The 26,685-nt window shown below is 38.5% G+C and overlaps 1 protein-coding gene across 1 annotated transcript in view; it reads left to right on the forward strand.

The window, feature by feature from the left end:
- LOC114660644 (nuclear factor NF-kappa-B p105 subunit-like) overlaps positions 1-26,685 on the forward strand; it is an 83,348-nt gene that overhangs the window by 33,681 nt on the left and 22,982 nt on the right. The window contains exons 5-7 of the mRNA XM_028813470.2: positions 4,003-4,151; positions 18,873-18,994; positions 19,219-19,377. Coding sequence (XP_028669303.1) covers positions 4,003-4,151; positions 18,873-18,994; positions 19,219-19,377 — 430 coding nt within the window. The remainder of the gene's footprint in view (positions 1-4,002; positions 4,152-18,872; positions 18,995-19,218; positions 19,378-26,685) is intronic.

Genomic DNA, 26,685 nt, shown 5'->3' on the forward strand with positions numbered 1-26,685 from the left:
ACGAGCAGTATTATATGTCTGGGAAGAAAGAGATGTAACCTCACGCGGGGCAGGAAATAAAGAAACAAGTATTGTTTTTACAAAAGTTTTTAAAGTAAAAGTGAAAATAATGCATATGTAACAATTCACAAGAAAATAACAATCTCTTTAAATTGTAGATTGTCTACCTAAGATAAAGTCATCCCTGATGAATGGGGACGTGGGAATGAGGGGTCCTTTCATCGGATTAGCGATATTTCAGATGTGGAATGGCAAAATGGGGGAGGCAGCTTGATGAATGAGGTCTCCAGGACTTAAAACAAATCCAAATCATATTATGTGATATCATCTAATGTGAAATTCTACTCCGTACTTCTAGAATTTTTATTTTTATATTGTATTGAGGATTTATTCTGTTCTATGTATTGTACTGTATGGCTCAGAATTAAAAGACAATGAGTAAAATGACAAAGTAGAACTTCATAATGACGTTTACAAACGTTGGCGCTAAACACATGCAGAGCAGGTTAGAGACTATGAAACCAGTGAAATTAGAAAGGCTCAAAAAAAAAAAAAAAACGGGGCTATACACATGTGGAGAAAGTTAAAGGATATGAAAGTAGGAAAATTAGAAAATATAAAAAAAGAAAGTAAAGATCGCAGTGGCGCAAACAAACAAACTGCCTTATTTAACTATGCACCAGTCTAACTTTGGTTTTGCATAATATACACTATTGCATCTTAACACTTAATTCTACTTTATTCACATAATTTTACTTATTTGTTATGTTCTACTATACTGTTATCTTTCAATCTATGACTTTTTGTTAATCTAACTGATATTCTTCTAACTTTGCACAGATTTGATAAGCGGATCAGGATGCATTTCACTGCGTGTTGTCCTGTATAACTATGCATGTGACAAATAAAAAATCTTGAGAATTTCAAAAACGGTGTTTACCGCACATGCATTTATTGGTTACTTTGTTCATGTATATATATTTAACTGTCTGCTTATTTAAAAAGCTACATTTACCCCAGGAGTCAAAAACGTTCTGTCTAGCCCTTGTACAAAAACCTAGACAAAAGCTGGGGTATCACCTTGGTAACCCCATGTACTTTTGAAACTGTGAGAGGAAAATAGCACGACTTTACAGACAGGAGTCCAATGCAGAACTCTACTCACTTTTTTACTTTGTATAATAAAAATATTAACTGCTGATGATGTAGATCGTTTTGTCTGTGCTGAAATTCCAAACAGAGAAACCTATCCTGACCTCATTAAAAAGATTCAGCATATTGGGACTCGCAAGATTACAAATATTGTTTTTACAGAAGTTCTGAAATAAAAGTGAAACTAATGAAATAGCAACAATTCAAAGAAAAAAAAATCTTAATAGTGTGCATCCGGAAAACCAAACACGGGGGTTGGCGAGCAAAGCAAGCAGGGGGCAAAGCCCCCTAGTATTACATTAATAATAGAGAGAGTAGGGGTTAGGAGCATGTGCTGATACAGCGCATTGTCGCACCCACCACATGACAAAAAACCTCAGGATCCTAGATTAGGACCCGAGTGCAGCCATGTAACAGATGACACCTCAGCACCAGACTAGTTCATATGGAGTGGAACAGTATTAGGTTTTTTTATAGTGGCTGGAGTGTCAATTCTGCCACCAACCCCCAGGTTTTTCCCTGCAGGTTGGAGGGCCTACATGCAGGGCTGGATGCAGATTAATGTCATACTCAGGATGGAGCAATTGCAGGTTAATGGCCTTGCTCAAGGGACCAACGAAGTAGAGTCACTTTTGGCATTTATGGGATTTGAACCGCCAACCTTCCGATTGCCAGTGCAAATCCCTAGTCTCAGAGCCACCACTCCATCCTACTTTAATGATAGTACATTATTATTGTTTTGTCTTTTGAAATGGGTTATATGGAGATTTATTAGCTATGTTACCAGTCAAAAACAGATAATAGAATACATTTAAAAATACTTAACATTTGATATCTCTTGCCCCATTCGTACCTTCGATGTCCCTCGTTCGCTTTTTCATGGTATTCTCATCTGTTTGAGCCTCTTTTGCCTGGTGCTCCCCCTCTCAAAAGCATTCCTGCCAGTAAAACCTGCTTCTCAGATTCTGACACTTTGATATGCCTTGCTCAAATTTTTGCCCACTTTTATGCTTAAAATCTTAACGTGCCTCCTGTGCCTTCATTTCTCTTTGTATGCCTGCCAATTTCTTTTGTGATTGTGTCACCAAAGCCAAACTGAACAATCAGATTGCAAGGAGGGACAGGACATCCACATACACAGGCCATAGTGTTTTATTATTCAGTAGATTATGTTTGTTTGGACTGCTGAATTCATTTCTAGCCATTAGTTTTTTTGTTTCAGTTTTATTTTATTATATGTGAAACATATTCACATCTTTTCCCAATGCCATTTTGTTTGTTATGGGCGCCACCATTTTCTGGTGCAGTTGCCACAACACTGCTAGCTAAAGCAGAGTGGAAGTGTGCCGCACATGGTATCACCATCAAAAAAATATAAAGGTCAACATATGAAATCCCTGGTCATCTGGGAATACAATTAGAAACCAAGAAATTTAGCAAGTGTTTATGGTTAAGGTTTTGTGATTAAAGAATTATTGGCTTAGAATTTCTAAGTACAAGTTTAGTGTTTAGCTTTGATGTTTGATGACAGATTTGAATGTTATTTAGTTTCTGTGTATGACAGTATGTTCTGTCTTGATTGTTGTGCTTTGTGGGATGTTCACCCAGAGGTGGACTCACCTGTTTATCACTGTTCAGGATGTCCCATTCCAATAAAAGCACATGTGAAATACAGTCTCTCCTGGTACATTGTATGTGGTTTGAAGTGGGTGAGTTATAATTGCTATTGCTTTGTCTGGTTCTCTGTTTTGTGATTTAATTGTGCTCTTATTTCTTGGAATTATGATTTAAGGATTGTAGATTGGACTTTATTAGCTGTATATGGCCTTTTGGGCAAATCCTTTGCTTCCTTTTTGATATTTTTTGAGTACTTTGTTTTTTTTTTGCTATTATATTAATACATCCACCTTTTATAAAGATTCTGGAGGAATGTGTCTCTGTACAAACTGGAATTTTACGGTTTACCTTTAGTAATAGGGTGTTGTACCATGTTAACCATTATGGATGCAATGAGAAGTGAAGCAAAATGACACCTACTACAACTTGCATGAAGAAGGGGCCTGAGTTGCCTTGACAGCTTGCATATTGTAATCTGTTCAGTTAGCCAATAGAAGGTGTCATTTTGTTTCACTTCTCATGATTTGCTTTTTAAAAGCCGTATCTCCATTTTAAGACTTACACAAGCTGAAACTTGTCAGGCTCCACTGTGATAAAACTTACTTTGGGGGAATCCTTTTTGGACTCTTGCCTGTTTTTGTAGGTCTTTTTTGAAGGCCTCACCTTTTTACTATTTATGTGCTGCTTCTAGCACAACAAAATTATCCAATCTGCTTTTGTTCTAGGCAGAACAACTACAGTATAATGATAAAGCTTATTCCAGTACAGTACAAGTGATACAATGTACTTCATAAATTAAAATGCAGCATGATTAGCTGGTTTAAGTTTAAGTAAAATGTGCAGTATTCTGTATGCAGCGTGTGTTTTATGTCTAAAAACAGCATTTTTGGATTGCCATGATAAATGTTAGTCCAAAAGTGCTAAAGCTGAGAGTAAAAAGTTCTAGTTAGAGTTATTTAAATGGGAGCATTTTCAACAAGACATCACCACTTCAATTACCTCTGATTAGTCTCTTCCAGCTAGCTGTAGATCAAATTATCATACTAAATAAGCAAAACTTTAAGCACACAGAGTTCTTTTTAAAATTTTTCAGAAAAATGCAGCATTTTTCCTTGGATGACATTTGTTATCATTAATATTTTAGTCTTCTTGATACAGGAGCAATTATGAATAAAAGCAAAAAAAAATGAGACACTGTCAAAAATCCTCATTTTTTTTCATTTTTTTATTCAGATATTCAACTATGAGGGACCTGCTAAAATCATAGTCCAATGTGTCACTACAGATGAGCCACCACTGCTACATGCTGACAGCGTAGTAGGCAAGCAATGTGAAAATGGAGTCTGTGTGGGCTATGTAAATCCAGACAATATGACCGCAAGGTAAATTTTTCAGATAAACTGGTCAATTGCTAGCTATCAATCCAAATTATTTTTAAGTAAAATGCCATCAGTTCTCATTTTTTTGCAGAGTACAATGCTGAAAAACAGCAGGCCTACAATCCATTTACTTGGGTGGTAGCTGCTTCAGTTCTCAACCTGGTGTGCCTTTTACTGTCCATGGAGTTTGCTGGTTCTCTCAAAATGGGTATTGTTTTATTACCCTTTTTAAGAATGTTCCATACTTCACAAGATCCAAACAAAACCTTTCAATGACAATTTTAATAACCATGCTACCATATTTGACAGTCTGACCGTAGTTAACCCACTGCTTCAGCATTGTATACTCTTCAAGAGTGTCTTCAGTGTTTAGCTTCTACCTGTCAACTAAAAAAAACTCATCTGTAAAAGAAGATGGCACACTTCTACATTCCACGATACATCTTACTAATAAACAAAAACTTTGATATGTGAGTGGTAAAGATGGCATTACAATACAGATTTTTAAGATTAGTTAAATTAGATTGATAACACTGAAATAAATTATAAGGAATGTGTTTTGCATCATTAGATTAATTTCATTTCATTTTTGGAATTTTAGACTTGCATTTCATATTTTTAATTGACATTATCTTAGATGTTTTTTTCATGGTCACCACAATTTTTGTTTTTTTTTTGTTTTTTTTGATGGTCTGGGCCATGTTGTTTTACAGTGATGATATGCGTCACCAGCCAAACGACTGGATTGAAGACAGAAAGAAACAAACCACAGTTATTACTGTGAGTTAAGAGAAATACCCATATTCGAGTGAAGATTTTGCTTCATATCTTCAGAAAATTACTTTGGTTTCAGATTTTGGTTTTGATGGTTTCTTTTGTTTTTTGACCACAATTCTATTTAGTTGTTAAAATTCCTTGCATCTCCCGGTCAAACATTGCATCAACCCTAATCATTCCTGTGCACTTGTTTACTCTTTGGTGATCACAACTGAATACTTGGATTTATACATGAGTGACCTAGAGGTGCAGACATTTTTTATTCATTTATTATAATGCAAACTGTATATCTGTAGTATTCCAGTGCAGCTCCAATACCAGGAGTTGTTTTAATTGGGACTGGGTTGAAATTATTTTTCCAGCAAAACAAATTCATCAAATTAAGAGGTTTTCTTTGCTAAAATAAATGAGAAACACTAAAATTAATTTACAAAGTGTAAAATTTGTTTTACAGTTTATTAGTGTGAAAGTATTGCTTTTCTTGTGGTAGTTTAAGATAATGGATTGGCAATGGATTAGTGTTACAGAGCAATCTTTATTTAGAATCATGGTAAACAGGTGTCACCTATAAGAAAGCATAACAAAATAATTAATGGTGCCAGTTTGTATTCAAAGTTCTTTTCTAGTAGATTCATTCATCTGAACATTAGGTTGAGCCACATTTTATTTGTTACTCCAGCCATACAATTTATGGAGATCTTCACCATGAAAAAAAATTATTTGTTTTGGAAAAAACAGAACATAAAGGGTTAGTGTTAGTGTGCTCGGAACTGTGGTAGTCTGGTCTTAGTACGTATCAAAGGTAACAAGACTAACTTTTGGGTTTAGCATTTAGCACAGTGTGTTTTAGAGCTCTGGACTAGCAGCAGACCAAGACCAAGACTAAGTGCAGGTGCAATGTGATGCTTGGAGTCGGAGAAGGGGAGTAAAGTTGTCCACTAACTTAGACCACCTCATGAGCAGGCTTAACAGACTTAATACGGTAGGTAGTGTTACAAAACGAATGCTGCATACATCAGATAGACTTACAGACATGAAAAAGCACAAATATGCCATGAAAAAATAACAAAACCATATTTTATATTTGGACTGAAGTATAGTGTGATACTGAATTATTTAACTCAATGGTACACAAAAAGACAAGCGTTGGAAATATTTATACTGTGTAATATAAGAAATAGAAAAATATGGATCAGAAAAATATGGATCAACATCCATCCATTACCTAACCCGCTATATCCTAACTACAGCGTCACGGGGGTCTGCTGGAGCCAGTCCCAGCCAACAAAGGGCGCAAGGCAGGAAACAAACCCCGGGCAGGGCGCCAGCCCACCACAGGGCACACACACACACACACACACACACCCACACACCAAGTACACACTAGGGTCAATTTAGAATCACCAATCCACCTAACCTGCATGTCTTTGGACTGTGGGAGGAAACTGGAGTACCCGGAGGAAATCCACACAGGCACGGGGAGAACATGCAAACTCCACGCAGGGAGGACCTGGGAAGCGAACCCAGACAGGTCTCCTTAACACGAGGCAGCAGCGCTACCACTGTGCCACCCCTGGATCAACATCCATCCATCCATCCATTTTCCAACCCGCTGAATCCGAACACAGGGTCACGGGGGTCTGCTGGAGCCAATCCCAGCCAACACAGGGCACAAGGCAGGGAATCAATCCTGGGCAGGGTGCCAACCCACCACAGGACACACACAAACACACCCACACACCAAGCACACACTAGGGCCAATTTAGAAACGCCAATCCACCTAACCTGCATGTCTTTGGACTGTGGGAGGAAACCGGAGCGCCCGGAGGAAACCCACGCAGACACGGGGAGAACATGCAAACTCCACGCAGGGAGGACCCGGGAAGCGAACCCGGGTCCCCAGGTCTCCCAACTGCGAGGCAGCAGCGCTACCCACTGCGCCACCGTGCCGCCCCTGGATCAACATATATTTAAATATTATTAATCGTCATTAAAAAAACACAGTCTGTTGTCTCTGATAAAGAAACTGCTAGGCCACGGGTTTTGAACAATATGTAGTAAAAGATGCTGATTGTTTTCTCCATACTATATTCCTTCAGAGTGTTGTAGAGGTATCTTTGCAGGTGTTCTCCAGATCTGATATGATATCTCTCACAATATGTATTAGATAGATAGATAGATAGATAGATAGATAGATAGATAGATAGATAGATAGATAGATAGATAGATAGATAGATAGATAGATAGATAGATACTTTATTAACCCCAAGGGTAAATTCACATACTCCAGCAGCAGCATACAGTATTGATGAAAAACAATATTAAATAAAAGAGTGATAAAAATACAGGTAAAACAGTCAATAACTTTGTATAATGTTAACGTTTACCCCCCTGGGTGGAACTGAAGAGTCGCATAGTGTGGGGGAGGAATGATCTCCTCAGTCTGTCAGTGGAGCAGGACAGAGACAGCAGTCTGTTGCTGAAGTTGCTCCTTTGTCTGGAGATGATACTGTTCAGTGGATGCAGTGGATTCTCCATGATTGACAGGAGCCTGCTCAGCGCCCGTCGCTCTGCCACGGATGTCAAACTGTCCAGCTCCGTGCCTACAATAGAGCCTGCCTTCATCATCAGTTTGTCCAGGCGTGAGGCGTTCCTCTTCTTTATGCTGCCTCCCCAGCACACCACCGCGTAGAAGAGGGCGCTCGCCACAACCGTCTGATAGAACATCTGCAGCATCTTATTGCAGATGTTGAAAGATGCCTGCCTTCTAAGGAAGTGTAGTCGGCTCTGTCCTTTCTTACACAGAGCATCAGTATTGGCAGTCCAGTCCAATTTATCATCCAGCTGCACTCTCAGGTATTTATAGGTCTGCACCCTCAGTCACATCTGATGATCACGGGGTCCATGAGGGGCCTGGGCCTCCTAAAATCCACCACCAGCTCCTTGGTTTTGCTGGTGTTCAGGTGTAGGTGGTTTGAGTCGCACCATTTAACAAAGTCCTTGATTAGGTCTCTATACTCCTCCTCCTGCCCACTCCTGATGCAGCCCACGATAGCAGTGTCGGCAGCGAACTTTTGCATGTGGCAGGACTCTGAGTTGTATTGGAAGTCCGATGTATATAGGCTGAACAGGACCGGATAAAGTACAGTCCCCTGCAGCGCTCCTGTGCTGCTGACCACAATGTCAGACCTGCAGTTCCCAAGATGCACATACATATCATATAGTGCCTGTGCTCTACTTAGCTATTTGCAATGAGAAGTTCTTTTTGAATATTGTTCCACCAGGTATTTTATACAGTTTGGTGACTGATAAATTCGGTTATTAGGAATAGCTGGGTGCATAATGAATAACAAGTATTGACTCTTCTGTATTATCTACATAATTAAGAAAATGAGTTATAGCATTATCAGATTAAGGAAATCACAGGGTGTCATGCATATGTTGTCCATGCATATATTTACACTCTAAGAACATCACATATAAAAATAAAATGAGCCAGAAGGTGGGGAGTGGTATCCCTCGGAGATTTAAGCCAGTGGTCACTTATACAAATCATTACTATCACAAAGCTACATTTTCCCTATGGCCAAAAAACGTAAATTTTACCAACATTTTCATTTTGGCCAACAGCACATGGCTTCCCCGTGTAGATGAAGCAACTATATAACGTGCAAGACTTCTTCTGGATATTATTCCATGTCTGTCAAATCAATATCTTTTTATGAGTTCATTGTTGTCCGGGGTTTTCAAAACATTCACACTTTACTGGAATGTGCATGCTGCTCACTGCCTAAATGCCATCTTCTGGCAGCTCCTAGCAAGTTAGGACAGCTCAAGTACTCTCCTAAATCCTGGTGAAGTTAGGAGTAGCTTCCTAGATTAGGAAAACTGATAAAATGCTTATAGTCTTACTCCTAAGAGCAGGACTAAATTTGCGTCACTCTGATTTTTTTGAGCCAGTTAAGAATGTTTTCCTAATCTGGGATACCTGATAAGTACAGGCACAGATCTGCATTTTTTTGTCAGAAGTATTACATCAGGAGTATGAAGCACTCTTGCAGATGTATTTAGTAAGTGGAGATCTTTGATTTAGCACTCACATTATTCTTACAGTTGTGCAACAGATCTGTTACCAGGTACTGTGCTACCCAAGGGATAAAATCTATGTCCTCTCACATCCTGAATTGAAGGATTTTATATTAAGGAAAATCTGGTTAATGGATCTGCGGTGGGTTGGCACCCTGCCCAGGATTGTTTCCTGTCTTGTGCCCTGTGTTGGCTGGGATTGGCTCCAGCAGATCCCCGTGACCCTGTGTTCGGATTCAGCGGGTTGGAAAATGGATGGATGGATGGATGGTTAATGGATTCATCAGAACATTTAACAGTCAAATAAGCATCTGCTTTTTTGTAGACATAGTTGTTTACCACCATGCGCTAATTGCAGGGAGGTCATCAAAATTTCAGTTAAAAATAATTATCCTTTCCATTATTTCTTCTTTGCTTACTTAAGTAAGGGGGTCAATTTAATTTAATTTAGTTTGAATTAGTAAGGGTGCTAAGTTTAAAGACTGCCTTCCATCAGTCACTTCAGGATTCCATGTGGTCCTGCTAACACCCATGCAATGTTTCAGGCTTGTGTAAATGATATATTTTAGATTATTTTAGGAGTTTTTGTGTTGTTGCGCATTGATAATATTTAGATTTTCTCACTTAACATGGAAAGCGCATAGAGTGTGTTAAGGAAGTTTTGTCCATGCTTCAGAAGAATAATCTTTGTGCAGTTTGACAAATGTGAATCCCTCATGCAATCAGTAGTTTTTCTAGTTTTTGAAATGTTGCACTCTGGGCCAAAAATGGTTCATGCCAAGATTAAGTCAATATAGAAACCTAAAACCTCCTACTTCCATTAATCAAAGTCAGAAATGTATTGGATTTGCCAATGATTATCTGAGAATTATTAGGAAGTTTGGTTCATTATTGCATCAGCTACTTCCTTTACAAAAATGGTTCCTGGAATGCTCACAAAAAAAAACCTCAGGAAGTGTTTTTACATTTAAAGAATTGTTCACCTCACCATATACTCAGTCATTCTGGCAGCTCCATACCTTTCAAACTTGAGGTTGATGCTCCTAGTGTAGGTGTGGGGACAATTTTATACAAGAAAATTTCAAGACACATGTAGGGTATACCCATGTACCCTTTTCTAAAAACAACATACTCAGAGCAAAACAATGATGTTGGTGATTATGATTTGTTAACAACAAAGCTTGCTTTAGAGAAGCAGTGCCACTGGCCTAAGGGACCTGAATAACCTATTTTCTTATATAAATAAACTTATTCCAAGCATTTGGTTTATTTAAAAATCTGCCAGGAGGCTTAACGCTTGTCAGGCGTGCTGATCCTTGTTTTTGCTTTTTATTCCATAATACCATCTGATAAATTTGTTGCAGCAATCACTGTGGTGGAAATTAATGACTAAGTTAGGGAGGTAGAAAATTCCAGAGGGAATTGACCAATAATACAGCAGACTCCAGCTGGTCTAGAATATGTTTCTAATGCTAGTTACCCTAAAGTGCTTCAATGGGGGAATGAGTCACCTCTAGCTGGGCATGCAGAGATTCTTTAGAATTAATGAAAAGATATTTTTAGTGGGCCTTCCATAAGGAAGGATGTCATAAGATATCGACAGGCCTGTGAGATGTCCAATAGATCAAGAGATTCCATTTGTGTGAGCTAGATTCATTATTATTATTATTAATTTATTTAGCGGGTGCATTTATCTTAGGCAAAGATTTAGATTTAAGTACAGTTTATTTCCATAGGCCATAAGGATGCTGGACTGTTATAAGAATAAATACTGAAATTTAACAAACACTGTGTATATATACTTTGTATGTGTGTGTGTGTGTTTTTTGTTGGTATTGTATTATTGGCAACTGTTCCAAGAAGACACACAAGTAAGATTTTCGTTGTACTATAAACACAATGTGCATATGACAATAAAGTTTACTTAACTTGAAATTCAGCAATAAAAGATCTGTTTACAGAGACAACACAAAATGAGTTATAGGTCAGTCCTATATGAATTCCGTCTTACATATTTAGAAATGCTTAAAAAAAAATTCTTGCAGTTTATTTTATCTTCACTTTGAGCAAATTTCAGGCACTTGAAACACTCAGTGTTCTGAACACATGAACACATATCCACAGCACTGGCATGGTCATTTGTAGCAAATGTATGACTGACCAGTGATCAGTATGGCATCATTGGTGCAATTATCTTGAAATCCAATAATTAGACAGTAATTTGTTTCTTAATGAACCCTGCATAAAATAATAATAATTAAGCTACAAAAATTACCAGATCTAATAACCTTTTTTCTTTAGTCAGTATCTAAAAGGGAAGTGTCTGTTGTCAATACTATGTATTTAGTATGCTGTGTTTACAGCCTCGTGTGCGTATATAAATTAAACATAACTGCCTAACAGTCAAGGCTATAATCAGTGACAGACGGGACACGATTTATTCAGTCATTTTGGTAATTTGTAATGGTTGGCATATTTTCAAATAAGATAAAATAAGGCATTCTGATATAGTGTGCAGTTTTAATCGAGACACAGAATAGAGTCAAACTAGATAAAGAACACTGTGTCGTCTATTTTATAATGAATCTGAGCTGTATAGGATAATTGTAAGCAAAAGCGAGTAATCAGTAGGAAGCTGACCTCTCCTGATACAACCTGATGGCACTTAAGCATGTTGCCGATCTTTTGTTTTTGGCCATTTTAGAATATTTCTTTTTCATTTTCTTCTACCTCTATTTTGTTGGGACTGCCTGGGTAAGTGGTTATTAACATGCTATAAAAGACAGCTGCATGCAGAATGAAATGTCTAAACATTGGTTGCAAAGAGGGGAGAACTTTTATTTATTTAGGAAAACATTCTGGTTTTAGACTTTATTTCTGTGTTTTGACTTAGAGTTTGGTTTTCTGCGGACCGAATCCTGCTACAGTTTGGAATGTTTTCCTGCTCAGTCCTTGTGGAAACAGCTGTCACTCACAAATACCTTGGGATTCCAGTTTGTTCTTATTTATATTTGGGCACTTTATCCCAGTACAGTCATGACTATACACTGATTTGATTGGGGGCAGTGTGGTATAGTGGTTAAGGCTTTAGATTTCTAACCCTGAAGTTGTGGGTTCAGATCACGCTACTGACACTGTGTGACCATGAGCAAGTCACTTGACCTGCCTGTGCTGTAATTGGAAATAAAAAGAAATGTCAATCAGTGGCGTAGCGTGGGTGTCAGCTGCCCGGGGCGGAGGAAAATTCCGCCGCCCCCTTATTTAGGTATTTCAATTTAAAAGACTAAAATATACAGTAATTCTAAAGAATTTTGCCGCCCCCTAAAAGTGCCACCCCTGCCGTCCCCACTACGCTACGCCACTGACGTCAATAATTGTGTTTCAAATGTTTTCAGACACCTTTGGATAAAGGCATCAGCCAAATAAGTAAATGATTTCAGGTCTTTACATCTACACCATACAGCTGTGCTACGTTAAAAGTAGTCTTGTCAGAAGATCCCAGCTCTGGAGATAATATACTGCCCTTCACCTCCAACCAGATGTGATGGTTGAGCACATTCAGATTATGTTAATTGATCATATTAGCAAACGAGTAAGTGAAATTGGGGTTGTAACACTATTTCCTTGTCAAAATGTACTTGGCTGTGACTGCATTGGGTTTCATATAAATAAATCTATTTCTACAAAGAATTTTGTTGTCTCTCTATTTATAAGTACATTTGGTCCAGAGATAAAACTGGTGCAAAATAACAATAAAATAAAAATAACAAATCAGTGTAATTTCTTGCACTGAATGCCCTGGGATTTAAAAATATGTAGGGTTAGTACTACATAAATGAACTCATGGAACTTTATTTATTTATTTTATTTTCACTGTGCTAAAGAATGGATTTAATCTTGTTCACTTTGTCTGTTTTCCATCCATCCATCCATCCATCCATCCATCCATCCATCCATCCATCCTCTTCCGCTTATCCGAGGTCGGGTCGTGGGGGCAGCAGCTTGAGCAGAGATGCCCAGACTTCCCTCTTCCCGGCCACTTCTTCTAGCTCTTCCGGGAGAATCCCAAGGCGTTCCCAGGCCAGCCGAGAGACATAGTCCCTCCAGCGTGTCCTGGGTCTTCCCCGGGGCCTCCTCCCGGTTAGACGTGCCCGGAACACCTCACCAGGGAGGCGTCCTGGAGGCATCCTGATCAGATGCCCGAGCCACCTCATCTGACTCCTCTCGATGCGGAGGAGCAGCGGCTCTACTCTGAGCCCCTCCCGGATGATTGAGCTTCTCACCCTATCTTTAAGGGAGAGCCCAGACACCCTGAGGAGAAAACTTTCTCGTTCTTTGTCTGTTTTCGACTTCAGAATTTAGGGTGTAGCCATGTCCTGTTGGTCTTTTAGTGCTTGGAGCTGGCAACAAACCACATGACTTGACAAGATGCCTAGTCGGAGAGCATGTTAAATTTAACCACTGCCTTTGTTGAATTCTGCTGCCTCTGACAGAATCAAATTATATGACTAAGAATTATAGGGGGTGACTGATAACACAAGGTGCTCATGACTTTTCACCACAGTTCCAAATTTAGTATTATGGTACACAAAATACACAGAGGACCCGTCATTTTGGCAACTAATCAATGTGAAAAACACCCTTATAAGAAAAGGGGTATTAAATGAAAGTAAGCAAACAATATGGAGAGCAAGTAGTCTCCTTCTTTTCTTGCAGCCTCCTTCATTCTTTACTGTTTGTGGGCAATGTATGCATTGTACCTCTGGCAGTGTACTCATTGATAGTTGACCCGTGTACACCAGAACCCACTGCTATGACTTGGGATCAGGACCGTTCTTAGGACACTGGGGGCCCTGGGCATAATTAGACTGTGGGGGCCCTAATGTGTGTAGTATTAGCTACAGTTCAGCTAGATTTGACCTGTTTTCACTGGGCACTGCATGGAGGTATGTAGCTAAGCCCAGGGTGTGCAAAATGTGCAGTGCAGTGGTGCATATTTTTATACATTTTAGAGCATTTTATTTATTTTTTTGTCACAATTAAAAAGTGTGTTTTTTATACCGTTTTCCATTTTTTTCTACCAAATTAAAACTTGGGCTAAAGAACATTCCAGAAAAAAGCTCAACAAATGAAATCAACTTTTCGTGCTTTAACACTTGCGAAATATTTAATTAATGCCGAGTAATCAAGCGATTGGACAACGTCTCGCTCAATGGACATTAATGCTAAAGCATTCAATCGTTCTTGTAACATGGTTGTCCTGAGGTAATTCTTGATTATCTTTAGCTTAGAAAAGCTACGTTCCCCAGCAGTGACAGTAACTGGTATGGTCAAGGCGATACGTAGTGCTATTGCGATGTTTGAAACAGAATCTTGCAAGCTGTTCTGGTATATAAACTGCAATGTTTCAAGAGTAGAAGCATTAGGAGGCACCAGATTTGCCAAAATACGCAATTCAGAGAACCAGTCCTAAGCATAAATATCGGAACGAGTCGTTTCATCTGTTAATATCACATTGAGATCCTGACAGGATTTAATCAAATCCGCATCACGTAGAAATTTTATTCTTTCATAATTATAAAGAAAACCAAAGTAATCATAATGACCTTTCATTTGGTCAAAGCGCTTAGTCATTGACGATATCGCTTGGTCAAGCAATACATTGAAAAACTCAATGCGATATTTATCCTTTGGATCAAGTATTGGTTGATCTTGCGCTTTGTAGTCAAAATTTGACTCAAATTGTCTGCGCACTCTTCTTCTGCGCAAGCCTTCTGGTGCAGGAAAGCTAATTGTTTGTGGATTCCAATTCTTCAGCTAATTCTTTAGTTGTAACCTGAGCGCCAGCAAACCCAGTTTCCTTGTAGGATTTCAAAAAGTAAATTGTCTTTTCAATGCTCTTCAAAGCAACGTCAAACTGCAAGTCCTTTGTTTGCAGTATTTTGCTTACCACGTTGATCTGTGACAGAAGATCGTACCAGATAATGAGTGATACCAAGAACGGATAACTTTTTAGTTGTTTGGCTAACGCGGTTGCTTCAGTTCTAGCCTTTGGGTCGTTTGAGCTTTCAGAAATGTCTATCAATGCATCGTAAATTGATGAAACTTGGAATCACACAGCCTTAACTGAATCTACACAATACTCCCAGCAAGTGTCCGAGATGGGTTTTACGGTTAAATTTGTGACGTGATTTTTCAAAATTTGCCGCCGCTGTGTGGAAGCACCAAAAAGTGTGTAAATCTGGTGTAATATACCAAAAAGTGTCATGGCCATTTTTGATGATTTTGCCATGTCACAAGAACAAGATTTAAACTGTGGCAACCACACGGGATGTAAAATGTCTTCGGATTTAGATCTAGCAAGCGTTTCTGAACTCCGCTATTCCGCCGTTTCATATTAGAGCCATTGTCGTACCCTTGGCCCTCGCAATTTTGCAGACACAGCTCCAATTCCTTGAGTTTAATTAGGCACGCTTTGACAAGACTTTGACCCGTGCTGCTTTCCACGGGCAAAAACCTGACAAAATGTTCCTGAATTTCCACAGGTGTGACTCCTACATTAATGGTTCTGATTATCATTGTCATCTGTTCTTGATGACCGGCATCGGGAGTACAGTCAAGAATTATCGAAAAATATTTTGCACATTGCACATCTGCCACGATTTTTTTCAAAACAGCATTTCCCATCATATGAATAAGCTCATTTTGGATTTGGTTAACCAGATAGTGGTTGTGGATCTCAGAATTTTTGATCCGACATAAGTGCTCTTTTAAGCATGGATCGAATCGCGCTAGTAACTCAACAAGGCCTAAAAAATTACCATTGTTATGCTCCCATAAGCAATTACTTGTGCCATGAAATGCCATGTTTCTTTCCGCAAGAAACTGCACAATGCTCACACTCCTGCTCCATTGTCTGCTGACTTTGCTTATCAGTTGTTTCTCCTTTGTTCAGCCTGACCGCAAGTTCATACCAAGACTTAATAGCAATCATGTGTTTTGTAGAAGATTCATACTCGAAGAGAATATTATGCATATGTTTCCAGTCGCTATTTCCATCGGTACTAGTCAACTTAATTTTGGTGTCGGAGAAAAGTTTGCAACAAAAGCAAAATACTGAATTTTTGTGTTTTGAATAAATTAACCATGTACGATCTGCAACTTCCCCGTTCTATAGTTTTCTTGACTGCAAACTGTTAGAAAAATGACGACTTTTTCGTTTGCTGCATGTTTTGCAAGAACATCTCTAAAAGGACCCTTTTTGACCAAGAAGGTTTGCTCTGAATCAGTGAGGGATGAGGGCCACATGCTTGGATCATTCCAGTCAACACAGCGAACATCATTTTCAATGATTATCTCGTCATTTTCACTTTCAGCAACTGCTAGATGAACATCATCATCTGGCTGCTCATTTTCTTGTGGAATGTGATGTGAATGTTGCTGTGGTGTTATGGGTCCACAGCTCTCCCAGCAAAGGCCAGCAGTTTTATTTAAATAAATAATCACCGCGCTCGCAGCTTAGGAGGGGGTGTGGTGACTGTAGCGAGCCGCAGGGCGATCTGCGGTGTGGGCGTTTCTCACCTAAGTGCACAGGTGAGAGACTGCCCACATCCGTGATTGTTCCTGTGGCTAATGGGCTGCAGCTGCCATGTCCTCTCTGCATATATAGAGAAGCCCGAGACGGTTAGGAGAAGAAGTAAGAGAATAAGAAAAGAAAGGAAAGAGCACGGGAGGTTGTAGAAGAAAGCAGGAAGCAAGAGAAAGTGAGAGTGCGCTGGTGCGAGTGAGTGAGCGAGCGTGAATAGGCTTGCAGCAGCTGATTATGCAGCCTGGGTGTTAGGCCGACATCCCAGGCGTAGTAGTTGTTGTCGCTCCTGCAGAGTTTTATGAAGGACGGGAGTGACTGGAAGGTGGATGATTCTCCGTGGATGACCGCGGGAATCAGGACTTGGGAATGTGGTGTCCACCACGTGAGAGCCTTGGCCGTTGGTGGGATTTCCCAGGTCACTGTCATGGGAAGCCGACCGGAGCCAAGGATCGGAAAGGCGACTGACAGTAGTAGCAGGAGTAGGAAGAAGGACAGCTACAGAAAGAGCATATGTCCTGTTGAGCAGCCCAGATGGGAGTAGCAGGGAGCTGCCAGGGTAACCAAAGAAGCACCGGGCTTGTCATTTGTTTTTAAAGACTGCTTCCTGTTGAACGTTTTAACCTCCACAATAACATTGTTTTAAAGGATTGTTGTTTTGTATATTTTAACCTCCACATGTTTCATTTAAGGATTATTTATTGGACATTGCACTGCTGCACTTTATTAGAACACTGTTTTGGATTGCTGTGAATAAAAGCACTTAGCACTTTTAAACCATCCCCTTGCTCAATTGTTATTGCCTCACTGTCTAGCTCATCGGTGACATTACCGACGGTGTTGGGTTCAAGGGCTCCCTAACAGAAGATGGGAGCATGGAGCCGAACCCGCATCGTCACAGTTTCTCGTTGCTTACTGTGGTCGGTTTTGAAAGGAATCAGTAGGAGAATGCACCTTTTTGGCCACGACAAATTTCAGCAAAGCTCCTTTTTGTGTTCCAATAAAGGCTACATCGTCTGCCTTTTTCTTTTGTTTAGCAGCACTGGATGGATAACTGCGTTTCACATTAATATGATACGTGCGAAACTGCTAACATGAATAAGACGCAATTATGAGCAAAGTATGATAAGGCCAATGCCAAGGAGAAAAAGGGAAGAAAGCTTTATACGCGACAGAAAAACATGGGAAGAAGTCCACGCCCACGCCCACGCTCACGATGCAACCGTGGTCTGGAATGGTCTCCTCTGATGAGAGCACTCTATTTATTGACTTTTGTGGGGGCGTGTCATAACAGGGCTCCGCCTGCGCCTGCGCAGTACCCTGGCCATAGCGAACGCCCCAAGCCCCAGTTCCCTGTTGCAGCATCCCTGCCCCGGGAAAGGGCAGTAAGCTTAGCATTAAACTTCGTAGTACAGATACGTAGCTTGCGACGATCTTAAAAAAAAAAAAATTATGTGCTACGACATAATTAAATCAGTGAAGCACAAGGGACTGTTACGCGCACTATGCCTGAGTTGCTGTGAGTGTCGCATTACTCAGATGATGGTAATGGGCACAATATGGCTGTCTAAAGCATGGTGTACTTTCCTTGAGATCATGTAAATAAAAGCTACAACTGAAAATTATAGAAAAAGTCATGTAATGTGATGTGGGCCTAAGACTCACTTGATGGTACCTGGAGGCTACTATAGGTTATAATATTGCTTGGCAGACCCTAAAACCAACATATTAATGCTTTGCATGTGATATATGTGATGTATATCAAATATTATTAAATATTACAAAATTAAGAACTATTATAAAACAGAAACGTTTGGAACATGTGCTTGACAGGTATTTATAGTACTACTAATAGTACTCATATTGAGTAATACTAATACTCAATATGACCTAAGGATAAAAAAACAAATAGTATACTGCTTTCAGCACCATTCTTCTTTGTACTGCTGTATACACTGTAGTATATTGTGTAACTTGGAGTTACATTATTACACATCCAACATACATTCATTACTCTTTTGAAGATTACAATCATTTCAATCTTATTGCACTGATTCCAGTTCATGGGGGGCCCAGCTCATTGCACAGCACACTGTCCCATGCCCACAGTTATTCATATTAGGCCAATTTTAAGTTGCCAAATAACCTAACATACATCTTTGGAATGTTCCCAGAGAAAACCATGGGAAAACTTTGGGAGAAACTGCAAACTTTATACAGTGACTGAGTCAATATTCAAATGATTATACTAAAGTCTAATTTTGCATATTTTTAAGCTTCCCTAATTTAGGAATCCTACATGTTCCAAGGAGAATTGCCATGGATGTGTTAGAAGAACAGCTCATCCAAGGATGGATGAAGGAAAACTGTGGGTTACTTGAAAGTAAAGAACTTACTAGTAAGGAAATGCTTGCACAATTAAAAGATTTAAAAGGTTTTTCAAAGTAAACTGTAGCTCATTCGTAAGTGTGTGCCTGAATTTTTAGAACCACCCTCCTATATATTAAGGTCTAATATGTTTGTTTGCTTCTGGCTGTCAGTTTAACAGTCAGTCAACACCTAATTAGCAAATCATTCATAGTAAAAAGTTTTGCATGGGATTGTGTATTTTTTTGCCTCCAGGAGAAGATCGACAAAGCATCCGCAAAGCAGCAGAGCAGAGGGCTAAGAAAATGGATCTTTCAGTTGTACGTCTTATGTTTACTGCCTATTTGCCAGATGAGAATGGACACTTCACTCGCATGCTGGAGCCAGTTGTCTCTGGACCAATCTATGACAGCAGTATGTTCAAAAAGCATTTTTAATATATTTATATTTTCCATATATTCTTGAAAACCTTTTTTTCACTTTGTAAACAGTAATTTATAATGAATTTTTCAATACTAATATTATCCATACTTACACAGACTTACAAAAAGCATATAAAAATACTCTTAAATGAAAATTAACACAAAGTAAAACTTTAAACGTGGCAAATATCAATTGACGTTGAGTGATAATAAAATAAAGAAGTTTAGAGTATGAAAAATAATGAAAATAATATGTTTAGTAGCTATAATGCGACAAGTGCAGATAAACACAAAGGGTATTTCACTTGTTCTTCTGAATCTTCAAAGTTCAAGTTTACATCTATTCAGAAAACAGACTATTAGAATCAAATAATGAAAAAAATCACACTTTCATACAAATTTATAACTGCTTTTTAAAAATTCCATTATATTTGTTTAGAAAGGTACAGTAATTACTGGTTGCTGTCATCATGTATTTGATTTGCCATTTAAGGTAATTTTTGGAAGGAACAAGTTTAATACTACACACAGTTGAGGACCATAGGTGGGGTCTCATACCTCAGTACCCAGACACAAATACAGTACATCAGAAACCAGTTCTGGTCCTAGAAAAATGATTTTTTAGGACACAATACATTTTAAAGCCATATGTTAATGCACTCCTAATGATCCCTGCAAGAGACAAAACAATAGCTCTCTATTCCTCTCGTCTCCATCCTCTTCCAACCGAGCATTTTCCTCCTGTACTCCTGAATTTTTGACAGAGATGGAGGACCCCTTTTAAAGACGAACCCAGGAGTAGTACTGGCATGTCAGCTCTCTAACTAGAAAGCACTCCCAGGTCAGGTGGAATCGTCACATTACAGGGGAGCCCCTTTCTGACATCTTCCTCTAGCAGCACCCGAGGACCCCAACAGGGATGCCCATTGGAAATATGCTGTCCTACGAGTGTTCAAATGGGAGTACTCCAGAGAGATGCTGCCAACCACTATACTGGGGGAACACATGGACCCAAGAGGCACTCCTCCTCTGTTCATCCATTATATTTGACCCCTAGCTAGGTAAGGAACCACCAACCATCTCAGCCAGGATGACAGCCAATCCAGATCACCTTTCACAACCCTATTCTACGTACATAATACAAGTAACTGTTTTAAAGGAAAGCTGCTATAAAGTTAATAAGCACAGGTTTGCCAACAAAAGTCATTAAACACAGAGGCTTTCTAATGTCTAGAATTGTAGGGATCACAAAGTAGGCTGTTTGAACAAACTCTAATTTTATTCGTCAATGCTTGTTACATATAAAAGTACAACTTTCAATACTATGAAGAAATTTCAGATATAACAGGAAGGAACAAAATCCATTTTATCTTTTGTTTTCAAGCAGGAGAGATGCTAACTCACCAGAAGGGTTTTTACTGGGCATTTGTGTGGAAAAAAACATTACCCTGAAATGCAAAAACCAAAATGATATCCATAAGCTAAAAATCTTATGGATAAAATTTTTTATAAAGTTTTAAATCTCTAAATACTCTTGCTAAAAATGTATTTATAATCATCCCTTTATTATTCTAAAGTTCTAACACATACTGTGTTCTTGCCAACAGTAAAAATGTAGCTTTAATGGTGTCCAAACAACTCTCCATTGAGGAGAAAGGGATAGAGGTGACAATTGTGGAGGTTGTAGGGTGTAGAGCTAGCATTAGCACGTGAGAAAACTCACCTAGGGTTGCCGACATACCATAACAGTTCATTCCACAAAAGCACGAAGGCACACAGCCCAGTATGTTTTAGTGCAAAAATCTCTGTATGAGTCAAATACGTCAACAGTGGTGATACCTTCCATCTCTTAGCCGCACACATCCTTTTATATGTATAGTTGTGACTGAAAGGGTCAGCAGGATCTCCAATTACCACCAGCCAGACCAAGGTATCCCAACCCCAAACTCAAAAGGCAGGCTTCAAAGACGTGCACAGGTGCAAAATTTGGGCTCAGGCTTTGAAAATTTCCAACTTCTCAAAAATACACAAACATGCCCTTCAAGGTAGGGGATGACCATAAATCTCTTGCTTGAAAGGATGAAATCCAGCAAACTATCTTTATAAATAAATAATTTATTTATATAAACAAAAAGAAGCACAAAATGACAAAACTGGAAAAAACAGCAAAAAAAGACAAAATAGGCAACCCAAAGCAAACAAGTCCAGTCAGTAATGTTGTTTTTTCAGGGATTATTGTGAGAAGACAAAAGACTGAGAGATGTAAACATGAACTAAAAATCATAGTCAGTGCCAGGCTAAAGTCAGCAAACCAAATAATCAAAGAGCCACCAAAAAGGGATTCAAAGGGACATATTTTGGCCATTTTCAATTCTTTTTCCTGTACTCTCTTGAAAAGGAAAACATACAGTTTTTAAGCAGAAAACAAGGAAATAAGACATAGCCAAAAAACTTGCTAGTATCATAACCAGGAACTCAAGACACAATTTCAGAGACACAAAAATACACTGAGCCAAAAAGAAACAAGGAGAAGTGGTTAACATAAAGGATGTCAGACGGTTAGTAACACTACATAGTCTTCAGGGACATGTAAACATTCTCAAACAGAAAAGGGCCAACAGAAAGACCCGTTTGACCCATCTTCATAAGTGACCTAGAAGTCATGACCCACAAAAATCACACCCATAACAACCGACTAGCTTCATAATGACAAAGTCATAAAATCAGCCTCAAAACAAAAGGTAAATATGTGCATTGTAAAGTAAATTTCAATATTCAGTAAATTTGGGTGACAGGCATGAGGAGAATTAATCAGAATGAAGAAAATATATATAAGATAAAAAAGAGGATGGCAAGAAGGTTTCCAGTAATTAACAATGGACAGTAATTACACTGATACACCATTAGGGTGTCAATGAAGGACTTCCATATTCCATGTAATTTTTCAGTTGTCCATTGAAAGTGAACTTAACTTTCTCTAACTGTCAGTAATAAAGAATGTATTTTTTCCAATTTAGTAGGTTGGGATTCCTCCAATTAAACAGAATGTGTCAGTGAACTAGTAATGTTGTGAAGGCTATGTCAATAGTTTATTGAGAAAGTGTCCTGCATCTACAGTGCTATTGCCCTTAACTGAGTTATTAGAGGATAGGGACTTATGAAGTAAATCAAAGTAAGAAGAATTCCCCAGAATGGTTGAGGCTGAGGGTGACTCCTGAACCTAGGAAAGCTAATGTATCCCTCTTGCAGGAAGGGACTAATCCCAGGTGGAAATTTTGCTTATCCAAGATTTTGATGAGGTGCTGTATGAGCGATGTAGAAATCTGTGCCAATGTATTTTGTTTCCCCCTGATTTCCACTTGTTATATGAAATTTTATTTCTAAGTTCCAGTTTCCAGCCCAGTCTTAAATTACATTTTAACAATGTACTGGGATAGCCTGGAGTGTCTTACTTTATTAGTATGACTTTACTTTATTTTTTAGTGAAGTTATTATGGAAGATTAAGGAAGTCAGTTGTCTTGCTTTAAGCAAATTTTTGATTTGTGTGAATGGAAAATGTACTTTGTAAGAAATTTTACTAACAGTACAGTTGTTTATAAAATTTAACTATATTACTATTATACAAGTCTATAAGGGTCTTGATTCCAAACATATGTTATACAGTATTTTAAATACTGTATCTATTATGCTTCCTTCTTCAGATTTTGCCTGCACTGAGATGAAACTCGCATTTATTATTGAAACACATGAATTGTGCTATGTTTATGACATTTTGTGAACACTGGTACAAAAAGCAATACTTTCATTGAGGAAGAAGCGTAGGAAGTTCTTTTGATGGCTTGCCAAGCAGGCATGGGTCCAGTGTGATACACATATTACCAAAGTTTTAATGTATTAATGTTACTATTAGCACTAAAATTGAAATTTGGGCAACACCAGGCATTTTCCAGCTATAAGTCGTTAAATGAATGTTTCCATTTCCAAATAAATAATAATGTAAAAACCATGTTTTGAATGTTTTATTTATATTCACAGTAGTGCACTGGAAGAGGTATAAGAATTTAGACACAATCACCAATTTAATGGTAGTTCTTCTCAATTAATGTGAAAGGATATAAGCCCTGCTTGCTTGCATTCCAGAAGGCTGTTAAAATAAAATCTGAATAGATTTTTAAAGTACTGTGTAATTATAACATCCTTATATGTAAACTAATGCAGGACCACAAAGGGAAAATGTTCAAGATTAAACTCACATGCTGGGGTTTTCACAGAAATAAAATATTCTCTCACATTAATATTAGGCCCAGAAATCATGTGGAACTCATCCATTATACTTCACACATGTGAAAGCAATGGGTCTACATATTTAGTGCTAAATAATTTAATCATCAGTATAAATGGAAACTTTGAGTCCATATCCCTATCTTATAATTTCCTGGATTTTCGGCTGATTTCACTAACTAATTGTAAGTCACTGAATTCCAGTGGTAAAAAGAACTGAGAGTGAAGGCAGTTGTGCTAAGGTTCCACATTCTAGAGTGAAGAAATCACAGTTGATATTGCGGCTTTGGGATTAGAGTTTTTCAGGATAAGAATCCGACTGTAACTGGCCTTAGTGGTGTCAATACGTTCAAATCCAAATTCTGTGCTACTGAAGCACCACCCAAGGGGGCATTATGAATTAATAATGAGAGTAGTGCTGCAGTTACTTACTCTGGAAAGTGAAATCCTGTGTAGCTGAGTAAGATTCTCTAAGCCCAACAGGCATTAGATGGGAAGTCATGCTATAAAGGCATGAGACACAATTTAGTTGTATAGAATTTCATGATACAAAATACTGGCAATACGAAATCTGGCCTTACTGTATATTGTGTACTGTACAACATTACCACATGACTGAAATAAAGCAAATTCAGATGAAAACATGCTTCATTGAATGCAAGGGATTAAAAACAAAAACTAGACTAAACTAAGTTACATGCCAACATGCTAGATTGACTGCACTTTAGTTGAATTGTTATTCACCTTCGGTATAATGATGTGAACGTGTACATTTTTGGCATACACAATAGACATCACTGTACTGCAAGCCAGGACTGCAAGTTAAGTGTTTTACATACATACTTAGTTTAGGGAGTCACATCCTCGAACGAGTAACATTGTTTTATAGATGCACCACTGCGTCCACAAACTTGTTTTCAAATCGATTGGGACCAGCAAAACACAAACTTATCATCTTATTGAAACAGTTGTCTTGGGATCTGCAAGCTGCAGTTACTGCCGTTCACAGATGTGAATGAGTGGTCAAGACATTCATACACCTTCCAATGATACTGATTCAGAAATAGGGGTAGATTACAGCAAGGAAGAATTTTACTGCAGCTGTCCTCTAGCATGGTGGCAAGAGAAAGCAGCCAAATTCCCAAAGCTTGTTTTTCTGGTCAGCTCTGTCCCGGCTGCTCTACATTTGTTCCCAATGAGGGAGTGTTTTGAGTGCAGGGGATCCTGTCACAGCAGAGACGTCTCGGCTTCATGCAGAGTGTTGACATTGTCATTTTTCTTAAAAGGAAATGTAAAATTATAAGTTCTTCACAGATCCAGTCAGAACACAAGGCTAACATATCAGTAAGGCATTCAAGCAGGAAACAAAAGGGCAGCCATTGTTGGAGCAATGTTTGTTTCTTTTTCATAAAACAAAAATGTCTGTAGGGTATAGAGTTCCGTGAAATTCTTACTTGCACGTGCTAATCAACATGCAATATGTCTTATGTTACTGTGCTGCAAATATTTTATATTTAAGATTAAAAAAAAGCTTACACAAATTCACGTTAAAACGTGGTGTATTTTTTAATTAATTTTGTGGTGTTTTGATTTTGGAATGTCCAATAATAAGTAACATTAAACATTCAGTACATTTCTTTTATGAAATTTTCAAATTGTTGGAATATTGTATTGTGAAGCCTGAATTGCAATATTATCTGCATTGTGGACTATGTGCACTGCCCCATGCTGACCTGCTACCCATTATAAATGTCAGTTGACCTAAGAGTTGTCAGGTATTTAAATAGGTGCTGGGGCTCAAGACAGAAGAGACACCTGGGCCTGCTTCAGGGAATTCAAGGAGATGGCCACCAGAGTTTCCAGATGCCATCCCTAACCCCATAGTCCAAGGCTGTTCTTAGAAGTATTTCTTTTATTTGGAACTTAAAACCTCCTTTTCACCACCTGTTAGGTTAGCATGCAGTCAGTAGTGGATTTAAATGGTATGGGCTTTACAAGCAGGAATGTAAGAAGAAAACTCAAAAGAGAAAAAAGAAACAAATGAGAGCAATATGAAGAACTAGACAAGAGGACCAGCAATATTACTGGAATGGTGGGGCACAGACCTGTGGAGTTAGGTCTCCAAAACCCTCTACTCTTCTGTTTTGAACATTTTTGTTCTTTTTTGTATAGTATTGCTTTGTCCATTATTCGGCCTAGGGTATGGCACCTTACTCTGATTCTTTCATCTTTCAATCTCCTTATACAGTATTAGCCTAAACCAAACTTTTTACAGAATGCCCTATTGAACACTTCATTCTAATATGCTTCTACATATCTCCTCCTGGCAAAATGCAAGAATTTCTTTTCTTACAATTTAGATTGGACTTCAAAAGCTTGCCTTGTAAAGTAGCATCCCATATATTGTGAATCAGTCACACAAAACTGTCAAAAAGAGTGATCAGGCCTCAAAATACTACTGCTTACTACTGGTTACCCTCAGAAATAGGCCTTACCCCAGGCGACCTGACCCCAAAATCAAAAGGTCAGCATTACATGTCTGGCTTTCCAAAAATACTTTAAAAACACAAAAATGGCATTTAAGAAAGAGGATAACCACAAACCTCTGACTTAAACCAACAAAGGCAAATGAAGAATCTTAATAAATATATGCTTTATTTATACAAACAAAAGAATTCCAAAAATTGCAAAGCTGTGGAAAAATAAGGCTAAATGGGTTTGCCCAAAAAAATTTAACTCTATACTACTGCCATAATTATCCTCTTGACTTTCATATTTTCAGCCTTATTTAACAGCCTTGTTCTCTTCTTGTTGAATACATCTTTAAGCACTCTAATATTAACTCTGCATTACCAGTTGCCTGTAATGAGTTAAAGGAATATTCCATTCAGAAATTATTTTTTTGAATTGAAGACCTGTTTCCCCACCTTATCCATGGGTTTTGGGTCCTGTCTTCAATTCAAAATTGTGATGCCTACTGAGGGGCTTCATGCTTGTTGACTACTTCATTTTCCTGAA

Source organism: Erpetoichthys calabaricus, chromosome 11 (genome assembly GCF_900747795.2).
Source record: "Erpetoichthys calabaricus chromosome 11, fErpCal1.3, whole genome shotgun sequence".
NCBI lineage: Eukaryota > Metazoa > Chordata > Cladistia > Polypteriformes > Polypteridae > Erpetoichthys > Erpetoichthys calabaricus.